The sequence below is a fragment of the Mesoplodon bidens genome (assembly GCF_964165515.1).
Source record: "Mesoplodon bidens genome assembly, chromosome: 4".
Taxonomy (NCBI): Eukaryota; Metazoa; Chordata; class Mammalia; order Artiodactyla; family Ziphiidae; genus Mesoplodon; species Mesoplodon bidens.
Window position 1 is genome coordinate 113901113 of NC_138160.1, and position 14491 is coordinate 113915603.

The 14491-nt window shown below is 40.3% G+C and overlaps 1 protein-coding gene across 1 annotated transcript; it reads right to left on the minus strand.

The window, feature by feature from the left end:
- Positions 1-1024: 1024 nt before the first annotated feature.
- Positions 1025-12863, minus strand: LOC308617166 (keratinocyte-associated transmembrane protein 2). The gene is made up of 3 exons (XM_081233962.1): positions 12689-12863; positions 4015-4541; positions 1025-2522 (listed from the first exon to the last, which is right to left on the minus strand). The coding sequence occupies exons 1-3, from the start codon at positions 12825-12827 to the stop codon at positions 2391-2393; spliced, it is 798 nt and encodes a 265-aa protein (XP_081090088.1). The 5' UTR covers positions 12828-12863; the 3' UTR covers positions 1025-2390.
- Between the last annotated feature and the right edge of the window lie 1628 nt (positions 12864-14491).

Sequence of the window (14491 nt, forward strand, 5' to 3'; positions counted from 1 at the left end):
TCAAAACCCCAGTCAAGACATGCCTGCCTGCACAAATTCTAAATGTCTGTTTCTGTCTGCCTCACAACTTTCAACACATTCTTTTTCAGATAAGATACAGAAAGAGGAACTAAAATGTTTTCTATTTTGCCGTTAGTACCAACATTTGGTGCAGTGCTCCTGGTCTCTCCAGAAACTGACACTGAAAGAAGGCAGCAGACACTACCACATGTAAGTAGGATATATTAGTGCTGTAAGACTCAAACGTGGGTCTTATCTGTGCCATTCAATCCTATTTACGCCTTTGCCTCATTTAACCCAACAAACCAATTCCAGTACAGAAATGTTCACCACAATATTATTTCTGAACCAAAAATTGGAAACCATTTAAACATTCAAGAGGAAAATAGCTAAATAAATTATGTAGCTATTAAATGTTTTTAAAGAATATTAATGATAGGATCTGTTAGGTAAAAGCAAGATACAAAACGCTATAGAGGTCAAATTCATTTAAAAATTGTTAACATACACATATGTGTGAATTATATACACATTTATAGACCAGTGGCTTGGGTGCCTCTGTAAGACACTGGCAGCATATTAAATCGATGTACAGTCTGATGCTCCAAAAGTCAGAGGCTACTTGATTGCAGCACTGGGACATCGGCAGCAAAGACTGTGCCATCAGGAAGCACCCAAGAACCCCAGATCCACTAAGGGGGATGATCCTCCAGGATCGGGGGGCCTTCAACAGGGAGACAACAGGGAAACTAGGATGCTAGAAGTGCACATTGATTTAGCTGCTTTACTTTTCTTTGCAATCCTACTTTGCTACAGTTTTCAATAAACTTCAGTACATAACAGTAAACTAGACCTAAAGTAAGATCTAGAAATGTACGTGGAATTCATAGAAGCACAGTCCTATTGCTAAAAGGAATAAAAGCAAGCTAATCAGCTTACCTTCCTCCCAGACACAGCACTACCCATCTATCACCAAATGAAGGACCCCATGCCATCATTAAAATGAAACACACTTATAAAATCATGGATTTATATCTTTGCCATTTATTTTTTAAAATCTTATTCAAAATATTAAATAATACAATTTCAGATATGAAAAAAATTACTGCAATAAAACAGTTCAGGTGTATTTCCACTCTGCTTCCCTTCCTTATTATAACAGTAAATTGTCCACCCGAGAGCAACAATGGACTGCTCTGCCTCTTCCATCTCTACACAAACTGCTTGCCCACTGGCTCATCTGGGCTTTGTGAGTGGTGTTTAACATATATTAGGGGTTATGTTTTCTAAAAAGTTGTCGTGACACTTGTAAGAAGTCAACCGGGTTTCAAATCACATATTTACATATTGATCAACTCCTTATGATAGAAAGACAAGCTAAAATTAAATACAGTAAATAATTTCCAGTTTCTATTAAAAAAGAACAAGAAAACAAAACAAATGCAGGGGGAGAAAGAGTCAGCGTACACATATATCCTTCATGTATACAAACAACTTCATTCAGGTATAATTTTAATTTGAAAGACTTAGATACAATATTATTTAAGTGACATGGCCCCTAAAATTTATTCAACTTACTATAAAAAAATAAACAAGTGAACAAATATGGTATAATTTAAAACTCTGCCCCTAGCTTGAAAGCTTGGAGAAACCCATGCTACAATCAGTTGCTAAGTAAAAGCAATTATTCACGTATTTAAAATCTTATGACAATTTCTACCTCTAAATTTAATTCAGTAATTCAAACCAAAAAAATGCTCTCTATAACATTTTATTTATGTCCACTGCAAACTGCAGAGTCTCTACTGCCAGAATTTCTAGACAAATTTATTAATGTGTTACTTAAAATTGTGGTCAGAATGAGCAATAATAAATTATGTATAAATTATCCAAAAATATCCAAAGCAATTTTCCTGGAAGAAAAAAATGTTACTTATATATAAAGCATTACTACATACATCCTTACATACATAGATACAGTTTGACAGCACAAAGAAATGTGTGCTTAAGAAACAGTATTTGGATGGCAGAAAGAGAATCTGAGTCAGCAGTATCAGATGTGTTAGAATTTAACTGTAAGTTTGGGATCTTTTAAAAGTAGCATTACTAACACTTCCAGAAAAAGAACAATAAAGAAATCTAAAACAATAAAAACAGGTAATGCTTAGCTCCACATTTTGGACACCTCATTGAATTCAACTCTAAAAATGTAGATAAAAAAATTATATACTCCTTGTTCATGATACTTAACTTCCAAAGCACCAAGGCAAAATAAAGAGAGGCCCACCTCTCATTTAAGTACTAACTGCCAATGGCGAACATCTGCACAATATCATATAAAAAGTCAAGCAAATAAAATTACGTAATAAGCAAATGCAAATCACAGTGCTTTAAAATATATAATCATTGGTAATCTTCAGAGAAGGCATTGCCTCATTAACATTCTGGTCTAGACGATGATATTCCACTGTTTTAGAACAAAGACCATCACGCCATTTCCTGCTTTGAACCAGAAGGAAAATCTGGAATAAAACAAAATAAATCAGATATGCAAAAAAGAAAATAGAGGACATGCTAAAAGATTTTTATAACAAGTGAAGTATCTCTCTCCTAGGTTCCCAAATACAAAAGCAAAATGTCAACAACAAAAGGGCTATTTTGTTTTCCATCTTGTAAACAAGGTGAGACAGTGCTTTTTAAATTTTAATGTACATAGGAATGTCTATTAAAGACTGATTCCTGGCCTCTCTCTTCAGAGATGAGTTAGTAGATTGCAGTAGAGTCGAGGAACCTATCTGTTTAACAAGTCCCTTAGGTATTTATAATAGAGATGGTCCAACACTAAACACTGGAATAAAATGTCACTGGCATTCAAAATTTTGTCCACCTACAAATATTTACAGAGCTAGTGATAGACCACTAAACCACAAATAACCAAAGGGTTTGCCTGCTTGTTTTCTAAGTCAAAACAACAAGCAAAATATTAGAATCACTGATTCTCAAAGCTGGAAGGCATTGTGAAATTCTCTGGTCCAGTTCTATCATTTCACAAGTGAGAAAATCAAGGTCCCAAAGGGGAAGGTGGCTGCCAGGAATAACAAAGCAAGTTACAACAAAGTCAAGACTGAGATTTCCTGGCCAATAAGTATTAAAAAGGACATTGTGCTTGATCTCCCTTTAAATGTACCCAGATGAACCCTCACACTAAATTATCCATCCAGTCCTATTTATGCCTCCTCTGCCTCATGTAGTCCAACACACCAATTCCAGTACAGCAGTGTTCATCACAATATTATTTCTGAACCAAAAACTGAAAACCATCTAAATACTCAGAAGGAAAACAGTCAAATAAATTATGTAGCTATTAAATCATGTTTTTAAAGAATATTAATGATATGAAAAATGCTCATGATTTGTTAGGTAAAAGGCAAGATACAAAACTCTATATGAAATAATCAAATTCATTTAAAAATTAACACACACATATATGTCTGAACTACACACACATTTACAGGCCAGAAATATACCAAAATGTTAATAATGCTCAGCTTTGGGTAGTAGCTTATATTTTCTTTTCTACACTTTTCTGTGTCCCTAAAAAAGACATGTAATGCTTTAACAACCAGGGAAAAAAGTTATCAAAATATCATTAAGTTCAGTGCTTAATAAATTAGAAGTCCTAAATTAACAATCTCTCTCCACAAGCACTCCCAATGAAGTAGCAATGCTAAGTTAAGATACAAAACCTTTTTTTAAAAAAATCACTGGGCTTTGGTTTTGCTCAATAAAAATATTTTGGCTTCTTTTTTTAGAAGCACATGTAGTAAAGCATTCTGTCTTTCATTTGTTAAAATACACCACAGATTTATAAGCTGATATGAGACATCTTGATATTTTACCATCAACTGAAACCTGACCAAAAAAGAAAAAACTCTGAATCAGCAAAAGTATTAATAAGAAATATGACTGAGATTATAGAGGACAACTAGAGGGGGTGAAAAATCCCAAACTTACCTTCCTTTTGTTGTGATATGTAATATAAACAACAGCAATACAAAAAGCAAAAATAATAAGATGGAAAAAGAAATGGCTGTCTTCCTCTTCTATATTTGAGGATGGGGTCTTAAAAGGTCTCACTGACTGTTCAATTTCCATATAGCTCCTGTTTTCTTCCAAGGCCTCATTGGACTCATCGTCCCGGGGGCTGGTGGTCCAGTCATAGTCTGGTTCTCCATAATCTCCATTGTCCAGAGTGTCTTTGGCAGTGGACGGAGAACTATTCAGTGTGAGAAGATCTTCCTCCTCTATGCTAGGATCTTCATTGTTATCAGCTTCCTCTTGGGACAGAGAAGTAGTAGGCGAGGGATGAGGGGACAGAGATGCCACTCCACTTTTTTCTGTACTAGTTGTGGGAGGGAGAGTGGTGCTGATTTGGGAAATAGAAGGTTTGGTTTGGTTTTCATTTGTTAAAGCATTCATATCTGAAGTAGAAACATGTGAGTTGAGTACAGTACTGCTCAGCGCATCAGACGGTGATAGAGCTAAAATAAGTAAATAAAGAACATTAAACTGAAATCTTCAAATTTATCTCCACCAAGCTAGAAGCACACATACCTAAATTTTTCACTAAGCTAGGATCAGCCACCTGTCTTTCTGTTCTGGGGTTGGGGTAATGTCTGGGTACTGAAGTCAAACCTCTGTGAAATGAAAACAGAGGGCACAAGCTCTGTGTGAACTTTGCCACTGTGACCTAAAGCCAAACCCCTTTCTATTCTTTCTTTTCTTTTTCTTACAGTGGCAGGCTATGTAATGCAGTAGGTCTCTTATGCTGCTTAAGTTGTTACTATCTGGCAAGGCAATTGTTACCTGATGAATATTTCATTTTTTATTTCAATTTATTTCATTTTCATTTTTTCATTTTTTTATTTCATTTTAAATTCAATGCCCAAAATTGAGATATACATGTAATGCTGTCAGCAATTATACTGTATTTTCCTAGTCCGTTCACCCTTCCACTCCCTTAGTAGACCATTCACATTTTCCTCTGTCCTCAAACTTCTAACACCTTCTCTGTTGTCCTCATTTTTTTTTTTTTTTTCTTTTTTTTCTTTTTTGCGGTATGCGGGCCTCTCACTGTTGTGGCCTCTCCCGTTGCGGAGCACAGGCTCCGGACGCGCAGGCCCAGAGGCCGTGGCTCACGGGCCCAGCCGCTCCGCGGCATATGGGATCCTCCCAGACCGGGGCACGAACCCGTATCCCCTGCATCGGCAGGCGGACTCTCAACCACTGCGCCACCAGGGAGGCCCTGTTGTCCTCATTTTTAAAGGCTAACATCACTTCCTAACTTCTCTGAGAAAAATGAAGCCATCAGAAGAGAACTTCCATGTACTACCAGAACTCTAGGCTCATAAGTCCAACCTGATATCTCCTCTTAGATGTCTGTCATTCAAATTAACATGTTCAAAATGAATTCTGACTTTGGCTTCCAGGAAGATGGAGTAGATGTATTTTTCCTTATTCTTCCCACTAAAAACAAATTAAAACCCTGCATATTACATATAAAATAACATAAGGGCTTCCCTGGTGGCGCAGTGGTTGAGAGTCCGCCTGCCGATGCAGGGGACACGGGTTCGTGTCCCGGTCCGGGAAGATCCCACATGCCGCGGAGCGGCTGGGCCCGTGAGCCATGGCCGCTGAGCCTGCGCGTCCGGAGCCTGTGCTCCGCAACGGGAGAGGCCACAGCAGTGAGAGGCCCGCGTACCGCGCAAAAAAAAAAAAAAAAAAAAAAAAATAACATAAGATAACTCTGAAAGGTGGAAAGAATAAGGCAGAGTGGTTAGAGACCTCAGGACATGAGAAACAACTCAGTGGTGACTTTTCTGGATTTTCTTTTTACCTCACATATTCCAGACTTGAGCTGAAGAGCCCAGCAACCTGGAAACACCACGGGTATGGACAAAAAGGGCCACCCAAAAAGCCTGCTCTCTCTTGCCAGGAGATCAGCAGAGAGGCAGCCTAGCAAGAAAGAAAACTTTTAGACAGTGACTGCTCTACTCCAAGCAAACAACACAGAAAAAACTGTGGCTCCACTCACACCTACACCAGCAAAGACCGAGTGGGCAGCCTAGATTTCCACCCTCACCAAGCTGTAATGAGGTGCCCCTTCCCCTCCACAATAGGATGATGTCAGAGGAGGCCTAGTGAACAGTCAAGATTTTAACCATGGTCTAGCAGTAATGAGGCCACCCCCAACAATATGTCAGTGCAGACCATGAGGGGAGCCAAAACTCCCACCCCTGCCCAGAACTAACAGGACCACCACCACCCTTCAGGTGCCAACACAGATCAAGTGGAGACCCTAGATTTCTAGCTCTACCTGCCAGTAATGTGCACCAATCCCCAGCTCCCCTGCCAGAGCAATGTCATAAAAAGCCAACTAAAAGAGAAAGTTTCAGACCAGAGTCTTAACAACACAAAGTACCACAATTTACCCCATACGAAATACATAATTTGAATAGCCCTTTAACTATAAAGGAAACTGATTTTTAATTTTAAAACTCCCCAAAATCAAATCTCCTGGCCCAGATGGTTTCACTGGAGAATTCTACCAAATGTTTAATGAAGAATTAACACCAATTCTACACAATCTCTTCCAGAGACTTGCAGAGGAGGGAACACTTCACAATTCATTTTATGAAGCTAGTATTATTATCCTGATACCAAAACCAAAGCCACTACAGAAAAAGAAAATTACAGACTGATATCTTTCATGAATAGAAATGCAAAAATCCTTAACAAAATATTAGCAAATAGAAATCAACTTTAGGACTTCCCTGGTGGCACAGTGGTTAAGAATCCACCTACCAATGCAGGGGACATGGGTTGGAGCCCTGGCCCAGGAAGACCCCACACGCCGCGGAGCAAATAAGCCCGCGTGCCACAACTACTGAGCCTGAGCTCTAGATCCCACAAGCCACAATTACTGAGCCCACATGCCACAACTACTGAAGCCTGTACACCTACAGCCTGTGCTCCGTAACAAGAGAAGTCACGACAATGAGAAGCCCATGCACCTCAACGAAGAGTAGCCCCCGCTCACCCCAACTAGAGAAAGCCCGCACACAGCAACGAAGACCCAACACAGCCAAAAATTAATTAATTTTTAAAAAAAACCTCAATGAGATATCACTGCACACCTATCAGAATGGCTAAAATAGAAAATAATGACAATGCCAAATGTTGGCAAGGATGCAGAGAAACAAGATCACTCATATGTTGCTGCTGGTAATGTAAAATAGGACGACCATTCCAGAAAAGAGTTTGGCAGTTTCTTAAAAAACTAAATGTACAACTACCATATGACCCAGCAGTTACAGTCCTGGGCATTTATCCCAGAGAAATGAAAACTTATGTTCACATAAAAATCTGTACATAAATGTTTATAGCAGCCTTATTCATAATAACCAAAAACTGGAAACAACCCAGATGTCCATCAATGGATGAATGGTTAAACAAAGTGTAGTACATCCATACCATGGAATATTACTCAGCAATTAAAAGGAACAAACTATAGACAAATGAAACAACATAGAAGAATCTCCTGAGAATTATGCTAGGTGAAAAAACCCAATCCCAAAAAGTTACATACCATATGATCCCATATATCACATTCACAAAATGATAAAATTATAGAAATAAAAGAGATTAGTGGTTGCCAGGATTTCAGGAGGGAGTAGGGATAGGAAGAAAGTGAGGGTGACTATAAAAGAGCAACAGGAAAGATCTTTATGGTGATGGAAATGCTCTGTATCTTGATTGTATCGATATCAGTATCCTGGTTGTGATATTGTACTACAGTTCTGCAGGATGTTATCACTGGGAAAAACTGGGTAAAGGGTACACAGAATTTCTGTATTTTATTTCTTACAACTGCAAGTAAACCTAAAATTATTTCAGAATGAAAAGGTTAAAGAAATGTGTTTTTACTCCCCACTCCAAAAAGAAAAACAAAGAAACAAAAACAAAAACTTGTTTTATCTATAGTCTCCCTCTCAGTTAATGGCAACTCCATTTTTCTGTTACTCAAGCCAAAAGCCTTGGAGTCATTATTTTAACACCCCACATCCAATCTGTTTCTCTGCCTTCAAAATATATGCAGAATTTGAAGAGTTTTCACCCCTCCATTGCTACTGCCTAGTCCAAGCCACCACAATCTCACCTGGATTATTATGGTAGCCTTCTAAATGATTTGTATGCTTCTCCCTTAACCCCTAGTGTCCACACTCAACATAACAGCCAGAGTCATCCTGTAAAAACTTAAGTTAAATGACGTTACTCCTCTGCTCAAATCTATCTAGTAGCTCTCCATTTCTCTCAAGAGTGAAATTCAAAGTCTTTATAATAGCCTGTAAGATCCTATATGATCTGGTCCCCATTATCTCAATGCTGTTATCTCCTACTAATCTTCCTAACTATTCTATCCCCACTGCCTACTTAACAGATAGCAGGCATTCAATAAATATTTATTGAAAATGCTCAACTCTCACCACAAATCCTACACTGCTTCCCAAGTAGTGTTTTTGCACCTACTACACCCTCTGAAAAGCCTTTCTCATAGTTCTCAGCCAGGTAAAACCCCACCACTCTTCTAAGGATATCTCCAATGTCACCCTATTTGTTGTTGTAACTCCAATACCTAGCACCAAGTAGGAGCAGAATTAATAAATACTGTTCAAGGAGTAAAAATGTGGAAGTTGGGACTTCCCTAACAGTCAGTGGTTAAGACTTGGCGCTTCCACTGCAGACGTCAAGGGCTGGATCCCTAGTTGGGGAACTAAGATCCCACATGCCGCGAAACGCAGCAAAAAAAAAAAAAAAAAACACGTTGACGTTATATACAAGAAAACAAACTAGGACTTCATCTGAAACATTTGATGTAAATTAGATCAACCTCCTGGACTGCCACTCCTTCAAATGAGAGGTTGATCCAGTCAGCTATAAAGAGTATTCAGAACAAAGTGATAACTCTGACTTTATGGATTTAATTGTTTGAGTTTATATATATATATATATATATATAACTTCAGACTTTTACGTATTGATATATGCTCCATTTCTACCCTTTCCTATTTGATATTACCTCCCTAGTTAAAACTTAACACTTTAAAAATTAAAATTTTTAATTTAATTCTCTCCTACTGGTACCTTTTTAAAAACTGCCTTAAAATAAACTATATCAATATTTCTCAAACAAGAATGCAGAAGACCCTGAGAATTCATTCACACACTGAATTCTGGGAAACAATGCCTTAAAACTTAAATACACATTGGGCTTCCCTGGTGGCACAGTGGTTGAGAGTCTGCCTGCCAATGCAGGGGATACAGGTTCGTGCCCTGGTCCAGGAAGATCCCACATGCCTTGGAGCGGCTAGGCCCGTGAGCCATGGCCGCTGAGCCTGTGCGTCCAGAGCCTGTGCTCAGCAACAGGAGAGGCCCCAACAGTGAGAGGACCACGTAACGCAAAAAAAAAAAAAAAAAAAAAAAAAAAAAACCACATTAAATAAATTTAGGCAACATCTAGGAGCAATATGATGGTCAATGTAGAAAGTAGGCACTTTTGAAATGGCATGGCAAGACTAGGTCATACGGTGAGCATCCAGTGATCCAAAATAACACTTACATTAACTTTTTAAAACTTTATCAAAACAAAAACATCTGTAAAAAGTCTTACAGATTGCCAAGAATATACCCAAGCACTGAAATTTTAAGAAACCTAATATGGAACAAGTTTAAATAAATCTGATATGGAAACTTTCTAACTTCCTATGCTTACTTGAAGTTTGGAATGCAATATATTCTAGTTAGACTTTAATTTTCTTATTACAAGAGTAATTACTTTGAAATCACTTTATAAGGCACGCTTACAAAGAACATTTATATTACCCAAAGCTTTACACATGCTACACTGTACTACAATGGAGCTGCTTCCCTATTAAAAGCATACATGTTAGTTTTCATTTAAGTTATTTTCAGTAGGGAATAATCTGAATTTAAAATTGATATATACAAAAACTTAATAAAAGAAAGCCATTCCCTGAAATGTCCTAGTATAGTTGGAGCAATGTTTATGGGACCCTAACAAACAAAAAAAGACAAGAGGACACCTTAATACTCCACACTCACCCTCGCTTACCCACACATCAGAAAATTTTCAACCATCTCTTAAGAGAAAAAGTTGTTTTTGAAACTAGTTACCAGCTACATATTCCCCAAACTGTATATCTTAAGCACTCCAGCAAGAAATATAAATGCTTAAATGTCAATTTTTTCTTAGATGATTAAATGACCAAAACAACCATGCTACTTAGGAACTTGAGGAACAGGAGTATCTGCATCAACCAGAGAAATCCTCATTATATTTTACTAACGATGAAAGGGCCTTGGGAAAATGGGCCACAGCCCTTTCCCACAGACTTACAAACACTTCTGGGAGGGTGGTCCAGGTGCCCTGCCCTCACGGCTGCTGGGGAAACCCAAGTAAGTAACCGCAGCACTGTAGTACAGGAATGTATGGCTAGACAGCCCCTGTTGGCAAATAAATGAACACTATCCCATTCATACTGTTTTTCATCTGAACTCAAACAAGATTTAGGCAGAAAAGGAAGGATCGTGTCTTGGCCTGAAATAAAAAAGGGACTACTAAACAAGATACTGCTTAATCATTATAAATTCTTATTAGTGGATTTGTTCCCCCTAAGTCTCAGGCCCTGGTCTACAGGTTTCCTCTTTTCTCAATAAAGCCTTCAATATCTTGATTCACAATGTAACATTTCTAAGAAAAGGAATACTTAATCGTGCAGGACTATTTACAATAGCCAAGATATGGAAACAACCTCAGTGCCCACGGATCAATGAATGGATAAAGAAGTTGTGGTACACATACACAGTGGATTATCATTCAGCCACAAAAGAGAACGGAATCTTGCCATTTGCAACAACATGGATGGATCTTGAGGGCATTATGCTACGTGAAATACGTCAGTCAGAGAAAGATATATGGTTTCATTTACACGTGGAATCTAAAAAACAAAACAAAACAAATAAAAAAGCTAAACTCATAAATACAGAAAACAGAATGGTGGTTGGCGAGGACGGGGGCAGGGTGGAGGTGAAGGGAATCAAAGGTACAAACTTCCACTTATAAAATAAATAAGTCATGGGGATGCAATGTACAGCATGGTGACTATAGTTAATAATACTGTACTGCATATCTGAAAGTTGCTAAGAGAGTAAATCTGACAAGTTCTCATTATAAGAAAAACATGTTAACTATGTGTGGTGATGGATGGTAACTAGACTTAGTGTGCGATCACAGTGTATACAAACATCAAATCATTATGCTGTACACCTGAAACTAATATGTCAATTATACCTCAATAAAAAATACTTAAATCCTACAAATCCATTAAAATGAAACAGGGTTGTCTGGTTAACCCAGGACACAGAGAAGGGGGACCATGTTTACAAAGAATCTCCCTTGTCCCAGAACTCCTCTTCTCCTCCCAAGCCCCTCAGGAGTCCAACGCCCCAGCATTCTGGCTCTTTACCAAGCCCCAGAACCTCCCAGTCCTCACAGATGCACCAATACTCAAAGATAGCTCTTTTCCTTTCACTTTCGCTCTCCAAATTATTCCATCGGATCGGTCCGGTCAGTGCCCCTACCCACCTTCGTCTTTACCGCTGATCTTACCCGTTCTGGAAAGCCCTCGCCTTCCCTTGGCCCAGCTAAACCCCTGGGCACCCGCACCTAACCTTGGGACTCTCACCTGTCCCCTCTGTGCTCTCTTCTAGACCCTCCTAACTCCCATCTCTGTAAAGAAAAAAAAGAAAAAAAAAACGTTGCATGCCATTCCAGTTCTACAAGAATCAAGCTATTAGCCACTGCAGTTGTCCACCTACAGTGGATCTGAGGGGAACTCAGGATGGAGAAAAACAGGATGAAGTATTCTGTTTTGGATACACGAGTCCTAGACAGGTAAGATGCATACCTAAGGAAGAATTTCAATAACCCCAGATTCTTGCGTCTTCCCATACAAAGTACTAAAATTATGAACTTCAGATGTCTGTTCTTTATGATGAGCAGTAATCTTTTGATGTTTGACTACATGTTTTTTTTCCCAGCAAAAAATTCATGCATTAACCTGGCTCCTGACTCACCTCTTCGAACAATTTCTCAGAACTGAGAAACTGGCTCCCCCGGCTACAGCCTTCAGTAAGACACTGAATAAACTCACAGTTCTTACAGTTGTGCGTTTTTGTTTTTGTTTGTAATCGACACCTCCAAGGAATCTTGGAGACGGCATCACCGCCATTCTCTGTGGCAACCCATTCTTCAAGACTCTCTAGACACCACCACCACTCCTTCCTCCCCGCCCATCTACACGCTCGCTGCCTGGGTCCCTGCAGCTCTCAACCCCACTTCTCAGGCCTCTTGGAGTCCCCACCTCCACAGACCCCTTCAGACAGCCTACTCTCCCTCGTCGGGGCTGTAGAGACCCTGTCCCTCTAGACATCGCCACCTGCTCCGGACACTCGGAAGCGCCCGTTCCCTGCCCGGGCCCGTCTTGGCGTTCCGCGCCCGGGCCCTCCCCGTCTTCCCGCAACCTCCCTACCGCCGCGCCCCATTTACCACTGGACATGGTGGCGGACGCAAGCAGAAGCGCCAGGACCAGCGGCAGCGCCAGCCCTCCGGGGACCTGGATGGCCGGCCTGGGCCACAGTTTCGCTTGCTGGGCGCCCCTCATCCTCCTCAGGGCGGCGGCGGCCATAACGGTCTCGGCTGCGAGCCTGCGCGGTTGCTAGGCTCTACGTCATGACGTCAGACACTGCGTATGGCATCGCGGCCGTAGACGTTTACGTCCCAACGTGATGACGTGTCGGCCTGGAGTTGGGTTCTGGGAGCAGGAATGAGGGAGCGGGGTAGCGGGAGTTGGGGCAAAGGGAAGCACCAGAAACTCGGCTGCAAGCTAAGGATGTATTGTGTAAGGTGTGAAGAGAGTCAGAACGAGCCCCTTCTTCCCACTTAATGGGCTACTATACAGCTAATAACTTTTAGAACATTTTTAGAAGGAATATCCAGCTGCGTAATAGACTGATCCCAAAAGAGAAGTAACTGCCCTCCCCCACCAAAGGCAAAGGGGGACTTCATTGGTGGCGCAGTGGTTAAGAATCCCCCTGCCAATATATAGGGTACACGGGTTCGAGCCCTGGTCCGGGAAAATCCCGCACGCTGCGGAGCAACTAAACCCCTGTGCCACAGCTACTGAGCCTGCGGTCTAGAGCCCATGAGCCACAAATACTGAAGCCCACGCGCAGGGAGCCTGTGCTCCACAAGAGAAGCCACCACAATGAGAAGCCTGAGCACCACAACAGAGAGTAGACCCTGCTCGCCGCAACTAGAGAAAGCCCGCGCGCAGCAACAAAGACCCAATGCAACCAAAAATAAATAAACAAAAAAAAGGCAAAGGAAATAAATGTTGAGTGGGTGTGGAATTTTAGGTTGTGTTCTATTTTTAACGTTTCCCCATAATCATTTATTACTTCAACAAATACTTAGTACCTCTCCATATTTCAATATACAGCACTGAACAAAACAAACTCCCCACCTTTGTGGAATTTATTTTTCTGTGAGGGAGACTACAGTGTAAAATACATACTATATACAATGGTAAAGGTATTATGGAGGAAAAGCAGGGAAGTGGGCTAGGAAAGAGGTGTGCAAACAGCTTCTACATTTCCTACAATAAGCTTCTTTTAAATTTTGTTAACTTAAACTCCCCAGAATATGAAAATGCAAATTTAGAAACTTCCAGGAAGTTCCCTTAGGGCCTTAGCCACAATGCTTTGGTCTGTGTGTTCCGTGAATGTTTTCTTAATGTCTATAGGCTTCAGCTCGTAAAATTACATTTGATTGATTTGCAGGAAAATCAGCATGGCATGAAGCAAGACATTTATTTTACCCCACAGCTTCACCACTCTGGTCTCCATGATTTCCTCAGAGGATCGCTGCTATCCCCCAGAGACAGTTGAGCTGCCTCTTCGATGAGAGAAAAGCCTGTGTTCTCCTGAATCTGGTTTCCCTTAACCCTTTATCTGGCACTAGTGACTGCTCAAAAACACAAACTCTGTGTTGTTAAGAAAACTAAGAGGTCATTCATCTATTCATTTCCTTAAGCCCACCACAAGCCCAGATAGACTGAATGGTGCACTTATTGCAAAACTTCCAGGGTAGCCAGGGTACGAAGTCCTCCCAAGTTCCCCTGGAGCTTTCCCTGTGAGTACAGAAACCATCACTCAGTTTAACCAATAAGCGTCTCAGTTCTAGCTTCTGCAGGTTGGGAGATTCAGACTTAATCAGGCCTTTTTCCTGTAATAAACACACCCTCAATCCTCTCTTCTTTGTCCACTTTGTTCCTTTGGCCCCATACCAGAT

Bases quoted from the DNA above. Each gene is read 5' to 3' on its own strand.
- LOC308617166 (XM_081233962.1), bottom strand. From the start codon at position 12,827: ATGGCCGCCGCCGCCCTGAGGAGGATGAGGGGCGCCCAGCAAGCGAAA. The intron at 4,542-12,688 runs GTAAATGGGGCG...TACTTATTTTAG, and splicing joins GTCCGCCACCATGTCCAGTG to CTCTATCACCGTCTGATGCG. The intron at 2,523-4,014 runs GTAAGTTTGGGA...GTTTTATTCCAG, and splicing joins CATATCACAACAAAAGGAAG to ATTTTCCTTCTGGTTCAAAG.